General features: G+C 38.5%; 4 protein-coding genes across 7 annotated transcripts; 3 read left to right on the plus strand and 1 right to left on the minus strand.

Annotated features, from left to right (window-relative positions):
* On the plus strand, positions 1 to 4,686 carry LOC104454585 (EEF1A lysine methyltransferase 4). Of its 2 annotated transcripts, XM_010069488.3 has the most exons (9): positions 1 to 259; positions 358 to 633; positions 2,586 to 2,699; positions 2,790 to 2,858; positions 2,993 to 3,012; positions 3,110 to 3,162; positions 3,298 to 3,328; positions 3,411 to 3,492; positions 4,088 to 4,293. In XM_010069488.3, exons 2-9 carry the CDS (start codon positions 441 to 443, stop codon positions 4,291 to 4,293), a joined length of 768 nt encoding a protein of 255 aa, XP_010067790.2. In that variant the 5' UTR covers positions 1 to 259; positions 358 to 440. The 2 variants fall into 2 exon arrangements, with proteins under 2 accessions (XP_010067790.2, XP_010067789.2); XM_010069487.3 differs by having other exon boundaries at positions 13 to 633; positions 4,088 to 4,686.
* On the plus strand, positions 672 to 26,585 carry LOC104454586 (serine carboxypeptidase-like 40). Of its 3 annotated transcripts, none has more exons than XM_039316363.1 (8): positions 672 to 687; positions 23,317 to 23,754; positions 24,309 to 24,416; positions 24,513 to 24,787; positions 25,469 to 25,729; positions 25,831 to 26,042; positions 26,125 to 26,230; positions 26,318 to 26,585. In XM_039316363.1, the coding sequence occupies exons 2-8, from the start codon at positions 23,373 to 23,375 to the stop codon at positions 26,462 to 26,464; spliced, it is 1,491 nt and encodes a 496-aa protein (XP_039172297.1). In that variant the 5' UTR covers positions 672 to 687; positions 23,317 to 23,372; the 3' UTR covers positions 26,465 to 26,585. The 3 variants fall into 3 exon arrangements, with proteins under 3 accessions (XP_039172297.1, XP_039172298.1, XP_010067792.2); XM_039316364.1 differs by lacking the exon at positions 672 to 687 and adding an exon at positions 17,662 to 17,668 and having other exon boundaries at positions 23,326 to 23,754; XM_010069490.3 differs by lacking the exon at positions 672 to 687 and having other exon boundaries at positions 23,287 to 23,754.
* LOC104454587 (agamous-like MADS-box protein AGL15) lies at positions 12,249 to 16,217 on the plus strand. The gene is made up of 8 exons (XM_010069491.3): positions 12,249 to 12,484; positions 14,095 to 14,176; positions 14,442 to 14,506; positions 14,593 to 14,692; positions 14,839 to 14,880; positions 15,209 to 15,250; positions 15,355 to 15,512; positions 15,867 to 16,217. Exons 1-8 carry the CDS (start codon positions 12,303 to 12,305, stop codon positions 15,949 to 15,951), a joined length of 756 nt encoding a protein of 251 aa, XP_010067793.2. The 5' UTR covers positions 12,249 to 12,302; the 3' UTR covers positions 15,952 to 16,217.
* LOC120296248 (protein BPS1, chloroplastic-like) lies at positions 16,489 to 17,391 on the minus strand. Its single transcript, XM_039317982.1, has one exon. The coding sequence runs from the start codon at positions 17,389 to 17,391 to the stop codon at positions 16,489 to 16,491; it is 903 nt and encodes a 300-aa protein (XP_039173916.1).

Below are 26,585 nucleotides of genomic sequence, written 5' to 3' on the forward strand. Positions count from 1 at the left end.
TTCGATTTCTTGCCCTCCTGTAAACACCGTGATAATCGCGCCGTGATTCTTACAAAACATCGGAATTCTCGAAATCCTTTAGAATATTCAAATCTTTTGGCATCTTCTCGAAACTCAGGAAGAATTCCGTTCTTCCTTTCTTCATTTCTTGAACTTTCGAGAATAAAGTAATAAACCAAAAATTCCGAAGCAGGCACCAAGGAACGTACGGTGAAGATTTGACGCCCCCACAAAAAACCACCGCCTCCGCCACCACCAGGTCCACCACCACCACCACCAACAACCTCCGTCGTTACCGAACGACCATCGCACGCCCGGACAACTAACCCTCTCATCTTTTTACCTGTCTCGCCGCAGACCCAACCGAAACAGCAGAGCAGAGATCCCACCCGAATCGTCACCTTACTCGCTCGAAAGCGAAGGAGGAAGAGGGAGGGAGGATGTACAGGGACGTGTCGAGCTGCAACACGTACAACTATGGCGACGCCACTTACTGGGACGCGCGCTACGTGCAGGAGGCGGAGATGGGCCACTTCGACTGGTACCAGCGTTACTCTGGCCTTCGCCCTTTCATTCGCATGTACATCCCCAGCTGCTCCTCTCGCGTCCTCGTGGTCGGATGCGGCAACGCCCGTATGTGATTCCGCCTCCCCCTCTTCGCCTCTCTCTCTCTCTCTCTCTCTCTCTGTGCTCATCACTCATGCCTCGTTTCCTTCGTGCCCTTTTGTCTTGTATCCTCTGCGGTCGTTGTGGTTGTTTCGATCTGCTTGAATGCAAACGGGTATGGGAGAACGGGTTCAAATTTGGGATCTTTAGGGAAAAATTTGTGATCTTGCCGGTGGAAACCCCCTAGTTAGTACTTGGATAATTACTATGAATTGAGGGGAGGATTATAAGTCATTGGTCCGAGTTTGTTTTCCTGATTTGATTGTGCTGTGGACTAAGAACCTTGGACCTGGATCAATCTACGTGGTTTTAATTGCATTCTTGATTTGGATTTTTCCGAATTCTGTTCCCTCGAGGTCATGCAAATTTGTGTTTTTCTTTTGGGTTGGAGTTGATAGTTGGCCTGGTCCTAAGTTAAACTCGCTGGTTGTTATACGTCCAGTACCTGTTCCCATATGTTTTTGGTGAAAGTCTGCTCTTGCAAGGCGTCGAGGAATTAAATCAAGAACATGGTATTTGAGGCTTTGAGCTTTACATCTTCTGCATTGCGATTATTATGGGAGAGAAAAACTCTTAGTCAGACTGTAATTGGCATATAGCACTGAAAAACTTGGAAGACAATTATTACGCTACAACATAAAGGAGGTGACTCTTCTGCATGAAAGTATGAGAGCTTTGAATTGCATCTGTTGTTGTAGGTGTTAGCTATCTCCATTTGGTCATTCTGTAGGAAGAAGAGATGGATGAGTGAAAAAAGGGCCCAAGCATTGTGATGTCAATGGTTAGCCATTCTTGAAGTTAGGCTATCCTGCCGTTTCCTCTGCTTAATTACTGTTCATGCTGAGGTTGAGAGGATTCTGTCACTTCTGGCAGTGCTTTTAGATGCTAAACTGACCTCATCGCATACCATGCTTATTTTATTATTTGTCTTGCTCCTGCCCTTGTTGTTCATGTGGATATTCAGGAAAATTAGAGGCCTTTTTTAATTTTGCAATTAGATTATTCTTTCCTAGGTTTTTTGCCGTCAGGTGATTCTTTCCCTTACCATTATTCAATTTTCTTATTCATTATTGGATTCATTGTGGAGCTTGGTTTATCTCATTTTCTTTTGGCAAGTTCTTTTATATCATTTGTGCAGATATTTCATTGTATATCTATGACTGTCTTCATGATGGACTATTAAAGAAAATTGGGTGCATTGTGTTGGAGTGTTGTTGGGGATGTGAGAACTGTAAATCAACTGTCTGTCTTTGATAGTTAGATAAATGGCAATAACGTGAGCATCCCCTAGATAAATCTAAATCATTGTGGTTCATGATAAACATACCTTCTCTCTATTTTTTTTTTCAGATGTTGAATCCACGCAAACTTTTGTGCTTGATTGATAGTGCTAGAGAAATATAAATTTTCTTTTATCAATTGTAAAAGAGGAAATTAATCTTTTTCGCACTTTGGAAATCCTGGGTTTGATCCCTTCATCTCTGTCTGGGTTCTTATTGAAGACGCAGGAAGGAAAGTAATGCAACTCTAGATTTCTCGACCATAAAGTAGAAACGCCTCTCAAGTTTCCAACCTCAGTCCTTTTTTTTGGCCATACACCCTCCATTGCTTGTTAACCACTCTTTTATGGTTAGTTTATTGCAACAGAGGAGTACCTAGCTGGTCTTCTTCAATGCAGAAACATATCTATAGTCACTAAAGAATGAAATTTGATTTTCGAGTCACTATTTTGTTTCTCACTAACAGACTGTTGACCAAAGTCATCTGAAAGTTTTGGATTTTGGATTTGTGGTAGTGATAGAAGAAGTAAAATATATTATGAAAGCTTATGGAGGTTCTGTAGAAGTTACTACAGCAGAGTTGTGGCATTCTTCTGTAGTTTGAGATGTTCTTCTTATGAAAATTCTTATTATTTGCAGTAATGTCCGAAGACATGGTAAAGGATGGGTATGAAGACATAACAAACATTGACATTTCCTCAGTGGCTATTGAAATGATGAGAAGAAAATACGAATCTATCCCTCAGCTTAAATGTATCCTTTTAGCTTTCTATATTTGGTTTCGGATACCATTCTCCTGCTGCTTCCAAATTCTGGTTATTTTTCCTTCATGAAGCTTGATAGATATGCAAATGGATGTTAGGGACATGAGCTTCTTCTCGGATGAGTCATTTGACTGTGTCATTGATAAAGGTTAAAGTTCTCCCCCTCAATAAATACTCTTCTAATTCTCAAGATTTTTGGCATGCTGATTGTAATCTTTTTTTTTTTTTTTTTTTTCTTTTTCCTGAGATATGCATTCACGTGGCTTGTTGATATGGGACCAGGAACTCTGGATTCCTTGATGGTATGTTACTTATTCAATTGTCTGAGTAGTGAGTACATAATATTTCATGCATTGGCATTTTTTTTTTTATTTTTAAATTTGTGCTTTTCTTGATTAGTGTGGCACTGATGCTCCGACAAGTGCTGCTCGAATGCTAGGAGAGGTGAGCAGGTCGTGTACATGATTTCCCTTGCTGACTTCTTTTTATGTTCTTATAGAATTTCTTTGGTATTTTTTCTGGAAGATGCAGTCCATCTTCTCTTTTAACTGCTTCTGTCCTCACTTGTGTTTGTTTCTTGCTTTTAGACTTCTTAAAGCTGGAGGAATCTACATGCTGGTAATTAAATGCAACATGTTAAGCTTATCTTGCCCACATCCATTTCTGGTTTTAGGTTAAAAAAATAGATGATGAATTGCAGATTACATATGGGGATCCAAATGTGAGGATGCTACATTTGGACCAACCAGTATACAACTGGCGAATCATTCTGTACATCATACGTAAGTCCTTCTGATCTGGAGAGAAATCCCTTTTAAAATGGAAGAGTATGACCAATATGTCCTGACAATCTGCAGAAACTACTTGCTGTAAATGAACTTTTACCATTAGAAACATCTATTATATCTACAGGCATGGGGACCGTTGTTTAGGTTGTTTTATATCCTTTTCTTTTCTGGCCAGTTGTTTTATATCATTTGTCCTTTAAAAGGATACGATCATCTGACTACTCTAATTTGTCATTACTAGGTTGGTTCGGTGGTATTGTGTATTACACATGCATTAGTTCAAATTACAATGTGGTGCTTCTGACTGGACTTGTTATCCCTGTGGATTTTTCCAGCATAAGTATGTTATTTTGGTGTTTGCCATTCCAAAGTGCATGACAGTGAGAAGAATCAAAAACTAAATTTTGTCAAGTTACTTTATAGCAAATTGCAGCTCATATTTGGTTTACATTGCTGGTTGGGACTTTCCTCGATTTCTAGTTTACTAATTAGTCATTTGCATTGTATAGTTCAAGTTAATTTTGTTTTGTTTTTCTGTGAGGTAAAGTGAGAATTTGTTCTTTGTATTATCTATTCATTTTTTCTACAGCCAGACCAGGATTCCAGAAGCTAGCAAACAATAGTTCAACATCAAGGTCATATCTGGAACCCGTGCCTCTTACTGAGAAGGGTTTGCTTCCACCTGATTTTGTGGTGGAAGATCCAGATTCTCACTTCATATACGTGTGCAAAAAGATGGACGAGACAGAGCTGAGTAGCATAACAACCTACCCTTTGGATGTTGATCACTTATAGCGGCTTCTCAGAGTATTTCATTCTGGTTAGCTATCCAAGTGTACTCTTCACTAGTTTTGATGCATGTTATAACTCATCACATTGAATACTGCTGATTCAAGTAGCAGGACGATATTCCATTAATCCCCTAGGTATTCGTAGAGCTCTCTGCACTGAAATGGGTGATCTTGGTACTATGATGATGTTTCTGGATGTGGAAAGTCAAATCGACCGAAGGTCCCTTGACATTTTTTGAATTACGTAGCGGTCTTGTAATTTGCATCATTAGTGGGTACTTAATTCTGTTCTGTCCTAGTCCCTGTCCTTGTTGTTGTGATGTACATTGAATTGATAAAGATGCTGATTAGCTTAATAATGTTGCATGGTCAGATCACTGTCCTTGTCTTTCTTGCAGATGTAAGTTCTGTCTCCACGCATGTTAAATACATGTGCGTTGTTTTTCCTTTACCCACAGACAAAAGCATGCACAAGTACATATGCGCATGTGAATGTACGTTATGAATGGTGGGAATGGAGAAGGGATGATTTAAAGTTTAGCAGCTCTTAATTGGTGAATTGCATATAAAATTAACTCTCAATAAACTTAGGAACAATTTCATTGCTGGATCCATTGGCTTTACTAGAACAAGGGCAATGCGTTTCCTGTGTCTTGCTGGGCTTCTACTCAATTGATACATGCATAGAGTCTATCGACTTGATAAGCAAAATATGAAATTATAAACTGGGGTTGAGAATGTTGGAAGGGCAAATTCAGGGCTCATCGAAGAAAGTTTCTCTCCAGAATGCAAATTCATATTGGAAACTTGGTGGTTGGAGGCATTTGCATGCATGGACAGTGCGCGTTGGACCATGTTGATTCTTCACGAAATTAAGCGTATATAAAGCTGCTTCAAGAGGATATATTTTTAGCTTATAATTGATAAAATAATAATCCAAAAGGATCGATCACTCTGGTCTTTTCTCATAAAGCTCTTTAACATATTTTTCTCGTATACCTTATTCCTAGTTCAAATGACATACTTGAGAGTGTACGGTTTTAAATTCGCTTCCTCCTAAGCGTAACTTGTTAGAGTTAGATCTTGAGGAAATAGTTAAATAATAACTGACGAACATACTAGTCTTGACGTGAGCAATCGATTTCGGACAAAAGCGCAGAAACATATCTATTTTTGAGTGTGAAAATTAAGCAGGTCGCTATTTGACACAAAAAGGAATTAAGTTTAAGGCATACAGGGTCCGTTTATTTGAAAAAAAAAAACTATTTCTAGACCTTTTTTTTTTTGACTTTTCGGTGTTTGAATAATAGAAAGCTTTCGACAAAAAAAAGGGAATAATAGAAAATTAATCGATTCACGGAATATGTTTTGTATAAACTAAATACAAGAAATTTAAATTGGGGTGAAATAACTTCCTTTCATAATAAGAAGGAAACAACTTTCTTTAAGTTATTAACTGAAAAATATTTTATTTTATCATGAAATTTTTAGTGAAACAAACATACCTTAAGTTCATTATCAATCAAGGCTCCCTTGTTTACGGAAAGTGTTACATTTTTTAAAATACTTTCCCAAAAAATGACAATATTTTCTGGTAGTTGACTGAGATCTATAAAAAAAACTAAAAAATATTTTTCACCATTTGAAATGAAAATTTGATATGATTTTCCTAAATATACATATAAATTATTTGGGTGTTACTAACTTGCGCATTGGTAATTAAAGAACCAAAATCTCTAGTCCAACCTCGATGTTTTACAACTTGAGTGTTGGGGACCCAAACATGGGCACTTGGGTTTCGAGCAAGAGCATAGGCATTATTCCTAGGTCCATAGAGGTTGGCCTTGATCCTTGGCACCTAGGCCTTGGTTTGCAAAAGCTATGTGTGGGATCTTAGTACCAAGTGGCTAGGATGGGGGAAACTAGTGCTCGGGCTTGAGTCCTTGACACTTGAACTTTGAACAATGGAGGCTAGGCCTAGGATGCTAGCAACGATTGAGCTTGGGTCCTTGGTGCCCGAGCCCATAGCCCAACTCCATAAAGGCTAGGCTGAGTTCATCAAAGCCCAAGCTTTGGACCCATCCTTGTGCTTGTGCTTGGGTCTTTGATGCCCGAGCTCAAAATGTCCATGCCTTGGATCTCTAGTGGTCGAGTGCTAGCCTCGATGGACACATGCACTGGCAATGGATTTGAGTTGTAACCTCAATGGACCTAGGCTCAAGTGCGAGGGACCTTCGACCAGGCTCTTGGGTATTAAGGCTGACCTTGATGGACTAAAGATTGACCTTGGTGGAATAGGGTCTAGGCACTGGTGACCTAGGCATAGGCGTCGGAGTCTCGGGCCTCAGCTTTCATGGACTTTCACTTTGGCGCGAGGAACTGGGCATAGGCACTAGAGGCTCAGCCTCAACCTCGATGGACTTGAGTTGGGATGCCGAGGACCTATACCTAGCCACCGGGTTCCCAAACCCGACCTTGATGGACCTAAGTGTGGATGTTAGGGTCTTGGGCCTCAGCCTTCATGGATCTGGGCTAGGGCGTGGGGGATTTTAGCACGAGTACTGAGAACTCAAGTTAGATCATTGGGGACTGAGTGCCAAGGACCTGGTTAAGAGTTTTACGGACTCGGGCTTGAGTGACAAGGAGCCATGCCAGGGTCTAAGCATGGCTATCGAAGTCCTGCCCTCAACTTTTATGAACTCAAGCTTGTGTGTGGGGGCATCGGGCGTAGGCGCCGAGGCTTTGGGCTTGGCTTGATGGATTTGGATATTGGTGTCGAAGACCTTGGCATGAGTGCCAAGGTCTTGGGCCCAGCCTCGATGGACTCGGGTTTAGGAGTCGAGAACCGAAAATGAGCATTAGGATTTCCATGTCAAGCCTAAAGTTTTTGGCTCAAGTGTTAATATTTAATTATATTTTGGAAAATGATTTTTGATTTTTAAAAGAGAAAATTATTTTTCTGAAAGCACATATTTTCTCTAATTAGAAGACTCATTTTTCTAAGCGATTCAAATGGCAGAAAATGAGGAAATTATTTTTCACATAAAACAAAGGGAGCCTAAATCTCAATCAAATTTAGGAAATCAAAGAGGTCTTGATTTTGAAATCCCACGGTTAAATTGATTTTTACTAAAACCCCGTCAAGAACGGGCTATATAAGTACCTAATAGATGAGCTCAAATAATTGTGCCAGTAGTTGGTTACATTAAGAATTAGGCCTAAATCTATGCCAAAATAAATTATAGGTAAGAAAAAATTGTATGTGAAAAAAAGAAAAGGAGCTTGGCATTTGTTGAAAGTAGAAAGTCTGGCTTCTCAATGATAATCATTCTAGCTAGAAATTGATTTACGGAAGAGAAATAAATTTTTCCAAATTCTATTTCTAGATGAATTTCTAAGCAAAAATACTTGTTTGATAACGACACAAAATTTTTACTCTAAAAATAAAAATTTGTTTGATAACTTCACAAAATTTTTCTCTTTTAGACGGCAACGACTGTCGGACGGCAATCGGCGACTAGTGGACGGCGACAGCAGATGGTGGCGGTTGGGGCCGGTGATCGGTAATTGTTGAGGCCGCCAGACGGCGGCCGGTGATCGGCGATTGACGGCGGTGACCGACGACCGGTGGACGGTGGCGGTGGCAACCAGCGGATGGTGGTCGATGAGAAGAATTTTTATTTTCATTTAAGTTTCAGAAATAGAAAAGTAAAAATTTTTACTTATGATTTCTATTCCAAACCTATTTCTGGAACAAAAATCTATTTCAGAAATAGACAAATGAAATGATTTTATCAAACGGATTTTTATTACAAAAATAAGTCTAGAATGGAAAAATTATTTTTGGAATAAAAACTGAAGTTTGTCATGCACCCCCTCAATGTTGCAACCAAAAGAATTACATCGGCTCCCATCTAGCTATAGGCTGTTGATAAGTGTATCTGATGACAAATAAAGAAAGAGTCATCTTTTCCCTCGCCAATATTTGGTAACTGCTGAAAATTAAATAACTAAATTGGCAAAATCATACAACTCATACTACAAGCTAAGAATGATGCTGTCAGCAACTCTTGGCAACTGCCCAGCACTTAGACTAATTTAGGCAATATCTTAAATTAACTTAATCAACATCAAGAAAAGGAAAAGAATTGGATTCTAGCTTGCCAATACAGCAAGAAAATTTGAAATGACTCCTCTAGTTATGGTAATGGTTATCCCAATACATTTGAAAAGTTTGGGGATTTGTTGAAATAAGGAGGTGGACCCATATAATATGAGGATATGTTGAAAATTTGGGGTATGTTAATATGGCAATGGATTATCCCAATTAAAGGAAATTCTAGAGACAAAGTTTACAAAGACACTCTCAATAGTACTTACATTGCTCAAATGTTGGATGATTCAAATGAAAAAGAGGTTATCTTTATTTATGAGTTACCCTCTCTATAACTATCGACTCCCTCCGTTTGATCTAAGGGATTAACCCTACCCATTAATCCCTTAATTCAAGGAAGATCAACCCAAAGGAGGAAATTGTTTAGAGAAATTGTGGAGAATACTTGTATTTTTCAAATGAAGGTAAGGCACCCTATTTATACATGAGTGTATCTCTTTACAACCGTTAAATCCATTTGATCTAAAGTTAAAGAGTTCGATCTTCCTATATATCACTATCCATTAATCACAAGTATATATATATATATTTTTTTTTGGGTAAGGTAAGAATATATAGAGCATTAGCCAACTACACAAAAAAAAATCAGCGCAAAAGTATGAGCAAAATGAGTGAAAGGGAGCCGATATAAAAGAAAAACAAAAGCAACGGAAAAACAAAGAAGTCGAAACAGACCGACAAACAAAAGAAAACCGCCACCAAGCAAACCAGAAAAAGACTGTCAGCGAGGTAGCACAACACAACAACGGGGCCGCAAACCCAGAAGGAACAACACCAACTGACCAACCCTAGCTAAAGAAGCACCACTAAGGAGAATGGCCAAGCCCGCCAACAAAAATAGAAGGGTCAAAGCCCCACCGACGTTGAAGATGCCTGTTATGAAAGTTGTTTGGCACATTGCTGAAGGTCAACACTTTATCTTTAACAACTTTGACAAGATGATTCTTCAAAGCCGAAGAATCCAGCGTTTCACCTCGGAAAATGATGCTATTTCTTTTCTTCCAAATTAAATGGCACATGGCCCCAAAAGAGAACTTGGAATGGAAGAAATCCTTACCAATTAGGAAATTCAAAGCCCAAAAGAGATTATCCGCCCAAGATCTATTACGCCATGGAAGATTACATCTATTGGCCCAAAAAAAAAAAGCAAGAGTCGCCGAGACGGGACAAGAGATGGTCGATAGAGTCTAGAGTGACATTGCAAAAAGCGCATACTCTACGTTGGTAGGCGATTTCTGGTGATTAACCAAAGGTGGAATTGACGTATGGGAACAATGGCATTGTTTCAGATAAACTTAGCCCAAGGGACCCTATTCTTTTTGCTTCTTATGGCATCCCAAGCAGAGGCCACCGAAAAATACTAGGAACCGTGCCAAGAGAACCGGTCAGGCACCCGAGTAAGAACCGAGATGGAAGAATCCCAACACTCCAAGAGCGACCTGAAGACCCGCCCCGCCGGAGAATCACAAGTACAGATTTTCCATTATACCCTTGAAATATTCTAGAGTCTCTTTGAAAATGTAAATGTAAGAAGATTCTAGACCTCATGGTTCTCTGGGTCAACTGATGGGCTATCTTGGGTCATTTCCTCGATCCGTTGGGTTTGAACAATATGTACATCATACAAATTCGCGCTTCACGAAATTCAGCATTCATAAAGCTCTTTCAAAAGGGCATTTTCTTTATACCGAATAATAGGTAACAAACAATTCAAAAGGATCAATCACTCTGGTTTTTTCTCATGAAGCTTGATTATATTCTAAATTTAAATTAAATCTCGTTCCTTTACCCGCAACAAAAATTCGTCTCTTTAAGTATTTCAAATTACACTTTATTTCTTCTTCATTATTTTTTTTTTATTGTCTTCTGTATGAGTACCTCTTTTTCTAGTTTTAATAACCATGCTGGAGAATGTACCATTTTAAATATGCATCCTCCTAGAGTTAGATGAGGAGGAAAAAGTTTTACACGTATCAACTAGTTTTTAACTTGAACGACGCATTTTCGGCGAAAGGCCGAGATAAATTTGGTCCTGTGTGCGAAAATTAATCACCTAATTATTCGACATGAAAGGGAGTTTGGCCAAAAAAAGTCAGGCTCGGCTGAGAAATGTTCCAAAGAAAAGCTTATAAGTGCTGGTCAGATGAAAAGTAATTAACCGACGCGTCCGATGGATTAAGTTCACTGTCAATGAGAATTCAAACAAATTTAGGAAGAGCCAAAGAGAGGTCTTGATTTGGAAATCTCACGGTTAAATTGATTTTTACAAGGATCTCGTCTGAGACCGACTATATAAGTTGGTTAGATTAAGAATCCGGTGTGATCTATGCCAAAATAAATTATGGCTTGACGGATCATTTGCATCGACCACTTAAATTGGAAGTAGGAACAGATTCTGAGAAGCCGGAATGGATTGGAAAGATTTTCTTTCCGAAATTCACGGTAAAACTATCTGAAAAACTACCTACATAAAATAATATACATCAACTCGAAAATTTCTTATTGACTAAGTAATGCCAAAAAAGGGATGGCTTAGCTAGAAAGGAGCACCGGTTAATACAGAAATTACAAAAAGAAAAAGAAAAAGAAAAAGGTTTATTGACTGGCATCTCAATAGCAACCCCAGATGGGCAAACATTAAATGGAATGTACCTCGAAAAGAGAATTTAATTAAGGAGCAGAAAATGGAGAGATGTCCATATTTTTTGCAAATTCCCAAATTTGGCAATGATTTTTTTTAATCGGGTCAAGAAATTTGTGTGTGAAAAGGAGGAGTTGCCATTTATCGAATGTGGCACCTCAGCATTCTAAGTAAAGGAATTGCATTTACTCTAATTTGCCTTTTCCAGGCTATGGGCACTCCAAATATGGCAATAAGACTATGCAGAATTCTAAAACTAGAAACAGCAGATAACAAATAAAGAAAGAGTCTTCTTACCCTCACCAAAACTTGACAACTTTTGAAAACTAAATGACCAAATTGGAAAAACCATACACCTCATCCTACAACCCAAGGGCGATGCTTTTTGCCTGCTTTAACTCCACAGCCACTTTTGGCAACTCCCCATATTTGACTAATTTAGACGGTTTCTTGATTTAATCTGCATATAAAATAGGAAAAGAATTGAATTTGGCAAGGTATCCCACCACATTACACACCAAATCAAGTTTCTCTCTCTCTCCTTTTTCTTTTTTTGGTTTCTCACATCTCTAAATACAGCAAGAAAATTAATACAAGTCCTCTGATTATGGTAATGGACCGTCCCATGTATGGCAATGCATTTACAATAAAATGGAAAATTTGGGATCTCTTGACATAAAGAGATGGACCCATAAAGTATCAATATTCATAAGAATTTGAAGAGCAGGGGAAAACCGGGGTGGGCCCACAGGAGAGACCTATTAAAAGCAAAACACTCAAAGTGGCAAAAGAGAGAAGCATGCACAACTCTATCTTAGTCTACAGAGCCATGCAACTTGCCGTTTCCAGGCAATATTGCCATTTGGTGCAAAACGCTCTTTCTCTCATCACGCCCTTTTATTTTCTTCTCCTCTCTGAATTTAGTACTTCCTTCTTTGCCATCTATAGCACAAGAACCCAGACATTAAAGCCCAGTTTTTTTTCTTTTTTTGGTTTTGAAGGAACGGAAAAAGGGTTGCTTTTTTAAACAGCCCAGAAGGGAGATTTTGTTTGGGATCACCAGTTCTGTTCTCTCTCTCTCTCTCTCTCTCTCGTTTTTTTTTTTTTTTTTTTTTTTTTTTGGTGGGAGGGGGTTTATTTTCTGGGTTTTGATTTCGATCAATTGGGTTTCGTTCTTTCTTTTGTTTGAGAAAGAAAAATGGGGAGAGGGAAGATTGAGATAAAGAGGATTGAGAATGCAAATAGCAGGCAAGTTACATTCTCGAAAAGGCGTTCTGGGTTGCTCAAGAAGGCGCAGGAGCTCTCTATCCTCTGTGATGCTGAGGTTGCTGTCATAATCTTCTCGAATACTGGCAAGCTTTACGAGTTCTCCAGTTCTGGGTATGTGTTGCAAAGTTTTGATCTTTTCTGTCTCTCCGAATCGATTGAGTTGCATGTTTTGATCTGTTTTGCCTGACCCTTTGTATGGACTTCCTTTTTGCTTTGTTTTTTGTTTTTGGGCTTTGCAACCTGAAGTGGTCGTCTGATGATATGCTGCTCGTGTGCCTTTGCTTGAAGCAGAGAGTGAATTTCTTTTTCCGAAAAATTGCATGTGTTAGATCATGTCTTCACTTAGCTCTGTTAGTCAAAAAGCTTTTTCATTCCATTTAACTAGAAAAATGTGATTTTGGTTGTTGCACATGTCCTTTGGTTGTTGCAGGTTCTCGTATTTTGCCAATCCAGTGGTAAATTTAGGAACTTTATAGCGGTAGTTTTCTGTGAGTTCTATTTCCTTTTAAATACCAGGGAGGGTTGTGAAAATTTGAGAGACTTTTTTGTATAAATTTTAGATCATATTTACCTGAATAGTCCTCTGTATTTCCAGGAGCTCTTGTGTCATATAGTTCCAGGAAGTTTTTGTTAAGGTTTCTAGAAATTGGCGGTAATGGACTTTTTTTGTTCATTCATCTTGCTGTGTTCCTTTGCCAGTTGATGTTAGAATGCTTTGAAAGGCCGTAGTAGAATTTGGTAATCATGTTCTCTTCTTGGCAGACTGGGATATTTTTCTAGGACTTTGCAGATGTTCTTCTCATGCTGAATGGATCTTTGCAATCGATGCTAAATTTTATCATTCTATCCCTTGCCAATTCAGATTTTGTAGACACTTGTATTCTCAAGTTTATTAAGAGTCTTCTTTCATGTTGTGCATACCCTGTTTCAATATAGAACAATTCAAGAGCTGTAAATGCTAAATTTTGTCGGCATTATAGGTATTTATTCTCAAATTTTATTATTTAATCACTTTCCTTACCTCGAATGTGTCGCCCATTTTGTTTCTTGTGCTTTTCTGGGACTGACTTAAGCTTGGTCTTTCTCGTGGCATTGCAAATTAATTGTGAAAATCCAATAGGAATCCAAAAACTGAAATTTTGTAACAGCTTATTGGTGAGGTACTGACCTGACAGTCAGGAGTTCAAGGTCTAACTCCTCAACTTTGCGCCTCCCCATATCTCATTAAGTGTGGAGAGAGGGGTTGGCTCACACACCTTGCTAGTTTAATCAACCTGAGGACCTATGTTGGTATGGTTTGCCAGAGAGAGGGTGTCTCATGCTTTGAATTTGAGACTTCAATGCACTTTTGTAGAATATAGATATAGAAAATGGAAGCCTGGGTACAAAATAAAAATGCTCTGTTCTAGAAGTCACTCTGGAGATCTTTGCAGTGAGTATGACTTTATTGAACCCAAATGAACGTCGAAGCAATGTGATTTAGTTAGCATGTAATGATTGATTATTATATCTGAGTCACTTTGTTACCTGAAGTTAATGTATAGCTCTCTGTCAACTCATCCAATGTCACTAGCAGATTGGTTTCTCACTTTGAGGTTGGATTGTTTGCTTTTGATGTACTCCGACATTTTATGAATTCAAAATATCCTGTTATTTAAGTAGTTAGCCAGTGGAAGAGACCGTGTTTGTTATGAGTTTTCCACTTGCATCTTGTATTGCAGAATGAAACAGATACTATCAAGATACAACAGGTGTCAAGATTCTCCAGAGTCCACTGTTGTAGAGTACAAGCCAGAGTCTATGGTATCATTCTCATCACTGCTCAACTTGGTTCACTTGCTGCTCTTTTTATTTGTTTTAAAGTCAAACAGGATCCATTGAATGCATTATCTTTGGAAAGGGTTGCCAGATTATTACTATTATTTTTTTAAATAAGTGCCTTTTGCTTACGTTAATATGCTGGTCCCATGTTAAATTACTAGAGATATTTCCTCTAGTATCCCTCCCATTTAGACTGTACTCATATAATTAAATCTACTTTTCTGACTTAACATTTTTTCACCTGAAGAAAGAAGATGATAAGGTGGTAGACACCCTAAAAGATGAAATCGCAGAGCTGCAGATGAGACAACTGTGAGTGTTTTTTTTTTTCCTCCATTTTTTCTTGTCTGTTCCTTTCTTTAGTCAATACTTCACTGTTCATTTCTTGCAATTGATAGAAGGCTACTGGGCAAGGACTTGAATGGCCTGAGCATAAAGGAATTGCAGCACCTGGAACAGCAATTGAGTGGGGCCTTATCATCTGTCAAGGAGAAGAAGGTTTTCATAGAATCAATCTTCTTTTAGTCTTTCTTTTCCTTACAGTTGAAGCTCATTAGGAGAAGCAAATTTTAAACTGAATTCTGCATTCTGGGTTCTGGATTGCCTTTTCTTAGGTTGCCTTAACGTAATTTGTAATATTTCAGGAGCAATGGCTTCTGGAGCAGCTGGAGCGTTCAAGATTACAGGTATGCCAGATTTGATATAATTTTGTGAAAGACCATGGCTAATTCGGAATGAAAATCCCTAAAGTTGTGATTTGGTACTTATCATGGTATAGAGGGAAAAATTGAAAATTATACTTGATTCAATCAAGAAGCACAGAAACACTACAAACCTTTTCCATCTTTCGAACAATCTGATAAGGTGCTTTATGAGCAGAGTCTACTGTTGCTTCACGTATTTTCTTCACCCTCAGGGTTTGAGTTACTAATTGGTATCGATGCATGTAGCACACTTTTTTGTTGGCCACGTAGTTCTTACCTGCTAATAACTAGCTCGATCTCTTCTTTGCAGGAGCAGAGGGCTATGCTGGAGAATGAAACTCTGCGCAGACAGGCAAATATGCTCATCCCATCTTTTTTCGTCCCTATAATCCTCAGATAATCTGTCGTACTTGAGAATTGAGACTTCTCTTTTGGATTTCCTGCATACCATTGCAGGTCGAAGAGCTTAGAGGTTTTCTTCCATCTACCCATCAACTTGAATATAATCCAGAAAAAAGGAGGAAAGCCCTCAACAACTCTGGCTCTGGCAGTCCTGATAAGACCTGCAATCGCACAGCTGAAAACGGAGATTCTGACACAACATTGTATCTAGGGTACGAAATCCCCCTATCATTGATTGAATAAGCCAAAATTAGTTAGTTTAGTATAATTTCAGTTTCATTTCTGTAGTTGACAAAAGAAAATGGTAAACCACTAAGGGAGTTTACTGAATAAAATGTTCAGTGTGGAATCATAAGGAGGGTTGGCAACATGAGACACAACCTGACCGACCCTAAACACAATATACTGAGAGAAATCCTTATGGCATAACACTGCATTTTTAATCCAAATATCGACAAGCTGACACTATTTTTTAGGTGCTTGATAGTTTAATTTGCTAGTGGTCGTTGTGGCTACATCTAGATGCTGATTTGTATTGAGCCTAAGCCTTCTCTTTGGCTGTTCAGGCTGCCATTTGATGTGTACCACAAACGGAGCATGTCTGACAAAGAGAACTACAACAGCAAAGGGAATCAAAAGGGCCTGCCGTGATATGCTTTTGGCATTGTTTTCCTTCATTCCCTAGGAACTATGGCTTCTTAGATTGGTGTCAACAGTTAATGAGATTGATGCATCTTTTTAGAAACTAGGAAAAAGTTAAGATCTCAGCTTTACTCCTCCCTCATTTATTAAAGGGAGACAGACAATTTCGCCTCAGGATAATCGGAAGGCTAAGCGTTTGCCAATCTGTTTTTCGAGATGTGGCTTTGGGAATCGCAGATTGTTGGCTTACTTTTGGGGCCTGAATTTTAGTCGTTTATTAGCAAAATTTTCCTTCATTGGCTTGAGATTCTTTTTTAATCATCAGTCGTGCCTGAAATCTGATGATAGAGTTTTGGCAAGTGGAAGATGAAATGGAACTTCGCTACCTCTGAACAGAATAAATAAATAAATAAATAAATCGCGCTTCTTTCTGATGAAGAAAATACACTTGAGAACAATTCGATCGGAATTTACAAACAAATTATATGTACGACTGAGATCTAATAATGAACACAAAAGTATTGCGGTATGCCCTTTTCGGTCCCCCTAATGCGTTCCTGGTCTTGAGCAATCGATCATTTGATTTCTGCTTGCCAAGACCTCACCGAAGAGAGCATCCACCTCCTCCCTTAATCCATCCAACATCTTCTCTAATCCTTCCAATATCATCTTCAATTCCCCAACTTCATTACTGGTTTTCCCATCTTCCAATGCAGCAACAACGCAAGCCACCGAACCATTAATCTCCCGAACCTCTTTCAAGACACTACCTTTCTCCAGCAATTCTTCGTAAAATCCTGCTTCCAGACTGACCAAGGAAGAGCTGAGAACCTTGGTGGCCCCTGTTCTCATTTCGATGTATGGTTTTACATCTCCAGTGAAAGCAGAAATCAAAACCCCACAAACCCAAGATTCAATACCCTTCATAACAATCAAAGCTTTCCGAACTAACAGGTCCTTCCCAGAACAAGCCCTTTCTTGGTCACCATCTTCTTTTGTTTCTTCCACTTTGAGATCCTTGGTAAAAGCTTCTTCTGGCTGAAGGGCCTTCAAACGCTGCAGGGCATGAGACGGTGAAGCATCAGCCAAGCTCAAAGCATGGGTGAGACAGACCCTGGCTTGGCCCAGATGAGAAATACTTGAGCTGATCAGATTCATGTGCTCCAGCACATTCAAGCTGTAACTCAGATAAGCCCCCGCAGTGCCAGCTTCCCACTTGCTCATGGGGTGGTCCAATCCCACCACCAGCTGCGAAAATGCCCTGTTCATGTGAGGCAAGAGCTCAAAGCATCGGCGAATCCAAGAGAAGGAGATGGGCTCCGACGCGGGTCTTGGATTCAAGAACAGGCTCTTGAAGCGGCTCGAAACATCGGACTCGAACGATTCTAAGGAGGAAAAGAGTTGGGTCTGAAGGTGGTCGGGCTGGTGGTGGAAAAAGTGATCTTCCATCTTGGAACGGAATTTGCCGAATCTTGCCAACACAAGAATCATCCCTCTCTCGCTAATCTCAGGCTCAGGACACAACAGGAGGATGTAGAGGAAGGTTAGGTTTGACCGGCACGGTTTCTTTTACCATAAGGGTGCGTCTGGTAGATAAATATATAGAGAAGAGTTGACGAGAGGCGTGTATGTCGTGTTTCTCGGAGGTTGCTTTTCAGCCTGGAAGACCAACAGGTTGGAAGGAAACACTGCTTTGACTTTTCCAGGAAACAAGGCCACGGCTCCTTCCAGGGGACGATTAGCACCAGGTTTTTTAAGTGGCGAGTGGGGTATCTGGCGGCGGTCAAAGTCAAACGGTCTTATCCTTTCGTTTCGCTGGCGAGTCATCGCATCAAAGCGGAACCAAGCGGCGCATTTCTTGCGGCCATTATAGAAAGTGACAAAGGTAGGAACCGCTGAAAGCGTGTGTCGGCCAATACGCTTTGAACAACTCGTTTCACCTCCTGCCCAGGGACCGAAAAGAGCCCGCGTGCGTGAAGGCACAGGGGGCCTGATGGGGGGTCGTTCTCATGTTTCCTTTCTGCTGGTTTGAGGGCATTGCGGCATCTGTCATCCACAATAGATGCTTTAAGCGATAGAGTTGCAAAAAGATTTGAGTTTCGATTTCTTTTTGTTTTTCTCTTTTCAGTATGCATGACTAGAATACCAAATTGAGCTGAGCTGCTGGTTGTAAACGTGTGTGACTAGAACTCTACAAGGATTTGTGAGCTTAATAAAAGTATTTGATTCCATATGACCGGAATGAATTATAATCCTTTTATTGTACTTTATAATAATGCACGTGCTTAAACTTACTTGTCAGCTCGATCTATAGAGTATGTGTTTTTAGCCCGAGACATTCATCGCGCTTTTGAATGTATCTTTTGTTTGTTCAAGTTCCATAATCTACTTTGCTTGGCTTATAGCTCGATTGCGAATCCAAGATGACTTGATCATAATGTAACATGTACTTATTTCAATAGCTGAGATAAGTCACTAAGAAATGATTTGAAATTAAAATCTCGAATTCCTTTGCGCCACTTGCAGAATTCTTACTTTTTCACACGTCATAGGCTTGTTCACATGGAAAGTTCATTGGATACCCTGAAAGTTCTTATGTATCCCCCAAGAAAGCAGAATGCCTTGGCAGTTGAAAAAACAGCCACAAAGAATAATTCTATGATAGACTTGTTCATAATTTTTGTTGGGGTAGTCAGAAATGGGTTTCTGTTGCAATAGCAGATCACTTGCATGGCCCATTGTGGCTTATCAGTAGCCCAATTTTTTGGCCATTGCATCAATTTTCGTGGTACAAAATCTAGGCTTGATTTCAGATCAAAAAAAAAAAAATCTAGGCTTGATCCAATCATCTGAGGGTAAGCCCTTAGCTAAAGGCCCCATCCAATAATTGAAGGATCGGCTTTTGTTTTGTTCTTCTTAAACTTTATAATTGGGAACTTTCTTCACCGAATTATAATTGTCTTTTTGTTCTTTGTTTAAATAGTATGTCCTACTCACATTCAATATTTTTTTTTTCTCCATTTATGCAGACCGGTCTGACTATGAATAGAATGTCATTTTCGAAAGGACAATCTAAAATTTAATTATATATATGGCATTCATCATGAACAATAGTATCATATTTTCACATTATTGGAGAATGGAATTTATAATTACCATCACAGGACACCCTTTGACCAAAATCATCTTCCATTATTCTCAACAAGAACAGTCCAGGGACAACCTATAATAATGCATCGCCAAAAGCAAGTTCTGCGGAGGTTCAAGACAAAGCAAAGCGGAATATGCTCTCTGCATAATGGCTCCATGGACTTGATAACAACCGGGCGGCGTTGATAAATAATGATGTGGATGAGGAACATAATCATTGTACTTTTTCTTTTTGCTCCTTCACATGACATTTGATGTTTGTCTATACAATTGGAAGGTTCGGCACGGACACAGTATACTTCAAATGAGCCAAAAAAAGGACGGCAGGGAGAGAGAGAGAGAGAGAGTGGAAATCTCCTACCAAACTCGTTACCGTCCTCGGAAATCAAGTACCTCCCCCTTGGAAAAATGTGCCGCTGAAATAGGATCGTAGACTAGATATTTTTGGTTGAAATTTGTTCTTTGACCTTTTCAAAGATTGAGATAAGTTCTACGATGATTTTGGATAGAAATTATATCAAAGGACAAAAGAAACACACCCTTTAACAAAATTTAATCAATGATGAATTTCGATAACATAAATTTTTTTGTTGTAATTTAATTAACAATAAAGTGTGATGATAAAGATAAAATGCCAGAATTTAATGGATCGGCCGATATTTGATACGGTGACTAAAGTATTGGAATTGAAAGATATTAAAATTGCGAAATAGTAAAAATAAAGATAAATTCATGAGAAAGTTGAGTTTTATGATTGATTGAGAGAAACTCATAGAGTATAATGTTGCTATATATAGCCCACACTTTACGGTTACAATTTTAGATTTTAAATAACAATAATTTCCTAATGGTAGTTATAAGAAGTTGTGTTTTCCTCTAAATTCTATCATCTAGAATAATTATCCACAAGAAGTTAAAGAAAAACCCTAAATTAGCGGCAACAGAACATACCTCAATAGTTACGTTTTCGTGGTGATGACTTCTTTAGTGAATTGTCAATTTTTCTATTCATTATTGATAAATTCGGTTCTTATTGACTAAGTTTGATACTTATTTATAATAATAAAAAATTTGGTTATTTTTTGGATGTCTAACAGTATTTCAAAACCGCAATTCAATGATGATATTTTAGCTTAAATGATTGCATCACCTGTCCATATCCTAATGGTCCCTCCACATTCCTTCTCTTTGGCTAACCCGCTCCTTGAAATCGAAACACCAACTATAAAGGTTAGAATAAAACACATTTCTAATGAGCGTGAGCGCTCGTTTTCACTCTCTTTTATGTCATACCAAAATATCACCGTACCTGAAATTCCAAAGTCTATTTATTTCTACCTAACCTACGTGACTCTTTGCTAAGATTAAAATATTTTAACAATCGATTAAAATTATTAGCTATTTTGGGGGTACTCTTAGTAAAATAATATCAGTATTTTTAAAAAGCAAAAAATTATTTTGTATTTCAGAATAACACCCAAGGTTTGCCGATACAACTTTTTTTATTACAATAAAGAACAAAATAATTTATTGTGAATAGATAAATTTTTGTTTTTCATGACATAAAATGTTAATTCATATATCTCTATTAGTTCAAATTACTTGAGAGAAAAATGAACCGCCAATTTTTCTTCTGTATCTTACACTTTTTCTATTTAAGTGACTTGTTTCTTTGAGTTCGCAAAAAAAAAAAAGAAGGTGGTACATTGATAATTCCTTCATATTATCTAATCAATATGTGTTTTTTAATTCTATATAACTGATAAATAATTTTCTTATAGAATATTTAATGATAAAAAAATCTCACATATCATCTTTGACGCGTTTTTTTTTTAATGAATTGTCATAAACCATCAAATTAAGTTCATTTATAACAATACTTTTCTAACCTTTTCAAAATTTCATAGCATTTTCTATCGCCCAAATGTGATTCTTTCTAACTTTGTTCTTTTTAATTTCCATTTAATTGAAAATGATTTCATTATTTGGAAATTATTTCAATGCAACTAACGTTGCAATTTCCAAAGAATTATTTATCACTTCATTTTCTAGAAGTTCCAAAATCATTTTTTCTTTTTGGTTTTATTAACCTATTTTATTGTCTTATGAGTCCTATTATCTAATTCCTTAATTTTCTCTCACTTCTTTGTAGTAACATTGGCTGCCACTCCTTTTTTCTTTTGAAATGCTATGGCACCAAAGTGAGCTTTGTTCAAAAGTTATATCCTGTTAGTGGGTTGGTAATTCTAAACAAAGTTGGTATGTAAGACAATGGTGGGTAAAGTTGTTGAAAAACAAAGATTGGTAAATTGATGTAAAAATTGATAAATTTGAGGTGTGGGTAAAGAAAGACAAGTAAAAGATGGTGAATATAAGAAAAAAGCGAAATGGCACTAGAGTGTCATAATTTTCATACAATACTTACTTTCGTGCTAAAACTTTTTGTTGGATCACTTGAATGTCACTTAAAAAAAAAGACCATTTAAGTACTAAATTTGATATGTGTCGCCAAAAATCTGACGTTGCAATATTTTATCAATTTTCATGACCAACGTGGCTCTCCAGTGTGTTAAGCCAGCAATAATAGCCCTAAACGATGTTGTCCACATCTTTGTTCCAAATATAAACCCTAATTTCAATTGTCCAAATTAGGATTTCTGTCTGCGTTTGGCATTAATATATATATATATATATATATATATATATTTTTTTTTTTTTTTAAAATTTGCAAACAATCAAGAAAAAGAAAAAGGTGGAAGATGATGAGATGCTGAAGCAAATGAGGAAGCTAATGAAGGTCGTCGCCTCAGTCGTAGTCGGATACGCCTCTTGGAGCGGGGCTCATCCCCAGTTTCAACCTATCGATGTTTGACTCCACGGCCATGAAGAGCTCCATCTCCAGATTTGGAAAACATGCTGCTAGTCCATCTCTAGATTAACAACGATGGCAATGGCGGTTCGACCAAGGCTTCATTGCAAACTCAATTTTCCCCTCCTCATTGCAACCAACGGTAATGGAATTTGGCAGACAGCAAGAGAACGAAAAAAAAGTGAAGAAATAGAAAGCGGAAGAAAAATCAGGAAGGAATTGAAGTCATATAATTTATCGAACTCCATATACAACATGGTTTATGGTCTCATAGTCCATGTTGGACTTGTTTTTTAATTAAAAAAGTCACGTAAGATTTTTGGTTGGACTTGATCGTTGGAGGCACTTAAATGATTGTTTTTTTATCTGGTTTGTCAATTGAGTAATCTAGTGAAAAGTTTGGCACCAAAGTGAACACTGAAAGTTATGGCATTTATATTATCATTTTCCTTAAGAAAATTTGGTAATTTGCAAACTGTCACATTGAGTTGGAAAAACTAGGTGACCGTTAATTCGTCCTACTACCGTAAGAGTAGGTGTTTAGATGGTTCAAAAGATCAACATAGTTGGCGATGGATTTATCATATAGAACTTGGCTTGTCTAATAAAAATGAAAATGAGTGCAGAAATTTTTAGGTACTGAAAATGAAAATAAAAAATTATGGAAAACATCTGAATTGAATGGTAAGTTTTATCGTTCTCATACGAAACATGGAATAGTGAGCATTATCCGAAGGTTTTGACAAAACAATTACTAAGATTATACTTTCCATTATCACTTAATCAATTAAGTCATCCTTACTTATCAAAATAAGTGATTTTTGACTTAAACCAATTTATTAAGTTGTGTGTATTGAGTGGTAATCGAACCCTACCCCCCCCAAAAAAAAAAAAGAAAAAAGAAAAAAAGAAAAAAGTAACAAAAGGAAGCCCAAGATTAACATCTTGCCATTATTTATCACTCCGTTATTCACATGGTAACACGTATACCCCACATATTTACTAACTGTAGATACTTCATCAGTATAAAGACACGACATCCATATTTAGTAACAAATCGTCTATTATATCTGTAATCATCGTTGATTAGATTAGATTAAATTAAAGAACATATAGATTAAGCGGCAGGTGTTTTCATATGACAAAACACTATCTATATTGGAACCACATGGCACAACATGATTCCGAAAATAAAAAAATCTCAATTGCATGGACATTATTATGTAAATATAATCAAGCTTACTCTGGTTGTTGAGACTTTCCCGTTCATCAGGATTGCCTTCTTCTCTTTCATCCGATCTTCTATATATACAGCCAATTCGAATCCAATTCAAGTAAAACCACCAATAAACTCGCTCTCTCTCTCTCTCTCTCTCGTGGCTCAAAGAGGAAGAAGCTGAGAGCAAAGAGAATGGAGAGAAACTCTAAAATCCACTCTTCTCTTCTTCTTTTCTGTTTATGTATCTTGTCAGCCCTAGTTCAAATCCAGGGAAGGAAGCAAGGAGATGTTCTTGATTCTCTGTACAAAGCGAAGTCGGAGAAATCAAGGATCGACACGAGCCTTTTTCAGGCAACCGATCACCATGGAATTCTCAACTCAAGAATTTATAGTCAAGAAGGGCTGAGGGAGAAAGATAGGATCAAAAGGTTGCCTGGACAACCGTCGGTCAAATTTGATCACTACGGCGGATATGTCACCGTAAATGAATCGGCCGGTCGAGCATTTTATTATTATTTTGCTGAAGGGGTGAGAAATAAGGAGTCGATGCCGCTTCTTCTATGGCTTAACGGAGGTGTGTGCTTTAGTTTTCCCGTTTTCGCTTGATCTTCAGCTTCTTTTTCTGATTTAGAAAGCAATGTAAAGTTTTCTTCTCTTTCAATGCAAGTACAGTATTCTCTTTACTTAAGAATTTATCATGGGTTTTATAGTCAACACAGATAATTGCGTGGTGGTTTCACGGTCACTTCAGGCTGAAAGTAAACTTGATCAATCGATATAAGTACTTTGTCACGAAAGCTAAGCATGTCTCTATTTGTTGTGGTTGGCTTTTTATCACTTTTTGAAGCACTGCAAGCTGTCACATTTCTTTCATATTTTCACATACCGTGTACAGGCGAAAGTATACTAATACAAGTTATTATCAGGATTTTCCACTTTCTAATCTACCTTGTTCGATACTCTTGTCATTTTGACATTGGAAGGATTATCAGTGAAATGAAATGTCGCAGATTTAAATGTCCTCTTAATTTTTCTACATGTAGGTCATTATACTGTAAATCATCTTAATAATATTTTCCTGTGCTCTTTAGTAAGTAAATTGTTAAATTTACGTTGCTGATTTTTCAGGTCCCGGTTGCTCCTCCCTCGGCTATGGAGCAATGCAGGAACTCGGACCATTCCGAGTCCACAGCGACGGGAAGACTCTTTACAAAAATAAATTTGCATGGAATAATGGTAAAGTATTTAAAAATATAGTGTAGTCTTTGCAAAAGCATTTCACCTTTTCTTGTCCCTGACAGAGCGGAGTAATTATTTGCTTTGCGAGGCCAGCTGCGAACGTGTTGTTCCTAGAGTCTCCGGCTGGCGTCGGTTTTTCTTACTCTAACACGACGGCGGACTATAGCTCGAGCGGAGACAGCGAAACAGCCGCGGACAATTATGTATTCTTGCTAAATTGGCTGGAGAGGTTTCCCGAGTATAAGGACCGGGATTTTTACATTTCAGGCGAGAGCTACGCGGGTCATTACGTGCCTCAGCTCGCTCACAACATCCTATCCAACAACAAGAGGGCGAACAAGACCCTTATCAACCTCAAAGGGATTATAGTAAGTTGTTTTTCGCGAATTGCATAGTCTCTTACCTATATTGAATATTGAACGATGCGTGTTTGACCATTGGAAACACCTAACGTCTATACATTCACACCTGAAAATGCTTTAAGCTTTTCGTGTGGTTGTTGGCTTTTTGCGTTCTGATGAATGATTAAAAGCTAGAAGTCATCATGCGCGTCTTGGTCATTATTCTATTTTCCACATTGAACATCATCGACATGTAGAAAAATGTTTCTAGCTGTCGTAATGAGTAGAACAAGTGTCTTTGCTGGCTGTTTTCATTATTGGAGTTGCTGGCTCCTACTCAATTGTTCTATTCGCTATCATGGATTTTAACTAACAACTTAGCACGTGCTTATTATCGTTGTCAACTCGAGGAATATTTGGTACCGATGCCGCGTCTTTTAATAAATAAATAAATAATATGGATGCTGCATCATCATCGCTGGAGTAGGTATTGGACTGTTAACTAATAGCGCCATAAAACGCACCGCATGTGATGCTTTTTGTCTTTCCTTTTGTCTTTCCAGCGTATCATAATTTCGAATTTGGGTTCGTTGAATCTGGTCCTTCTAAATATTTATCTCTGGTACTCCATTATGATTGACCATTTTATGGCCAAATGGGGCCCTTGGGCCCAGAGAATGTATATGGATTAATCGAACACGCATGCAGATTGGAAATGCAGTAATCAACGACGAGACGGACCAGCGTGGGATGTACGAGTACTTTGCTACGCATGCATTGATATCGGATGAAACAGGGTTTGCGATTCAAAAATATTGTGACTTCTCACCAAATGCCACCAGTCAAGTAAGCCAGTGCCTTTCGGCCGCGCAGGATGCGAGTGACGACGTTTCTGCCTTGGACATTTACAATATCTACGCCCCTTTGTGCTTCTCTTCCAACCTTACATCTCATCCCAAGAAGACCAACGTGAGCTCAGATCCATCTGCCTTTTTGGTAGGACAATTTGAAAAGCCTCAACTCAAATTTACGTTGGTCATCCATTTTTGGGTTGCGTTTTGTTTTCTCAGATCATGGACTTAGACCCGTGTGGCGATATCTACGTGCAAGCGTACATGAATAGAGAAGATGTGCAAGAGGAGCTTCATGCTAACGTGACGAAGCTCGATCACGACTGGGAAGGGTGCAGCAATGTAATCCAGGCCTGGGTAGATAGCCCTTCCACCGTCCTCCCTCTCCTCCGGGAATTCATGTCCAGTGGACTCCGTGTTTGGGTGATCAGGTGAAAACATAAAAAAACAGAGACAAAAACACAGTTCGGTCACTGATGTGGGGGTATGTCTAACGAATCTTTGAAAATGCAGTGGCGATACGGATGGAAGAGTGCCGGTGACTTCGACCAGGAGATCCCTTAGCAAGATGAAACTCCCGACGAAGAGTCCATGGCGTCCTTGGTTCCTTGGGGGCGAGGTGAGGCGGCTCACTTGTTTTGATGCCAATTTTAGAGGAAAGTGACTCAATTTGAAAAGTAATCCGCACCGTCTTTGACGCATGTAGGTCGGAGGGTACGTGCAAGTGTACAAGGGAGACTTGACGTTTGCGACCGTGCGAGGAGCGGGGCATCAGGTGCCAAGCTATCAGCCCAAGAGAGCTCTCTCTCTCATCTCCCACTTCCTTGCCGGCTCTCCACTCCCGTGGCAATAGACACTTCAAGTGCTTGAAGATGATGATACAATGCTTGGGGACACATGTAATTGTTCAGTTATTTACGATTTGTACAACTCGATTGATTCTTGTTTAATAAAGAAGTTGGTGCAGAGAAGAA

The sequence above is a fragment of the Eucalyptus grandis genome, chromosome 7 (assembly GCF_016545825.1).
Source record: "Eucalyptus grandis isolate ANBG69807.140 chromosome 7, ASM1654582v1, whole genome shotgun sequence".
NCBI lineage: Eukaryota > Viridiplantae > Streptophyta > Magnoliopsida > Myrtales > Myrtaceae > Eucalyptus > Eucalyptus grandis.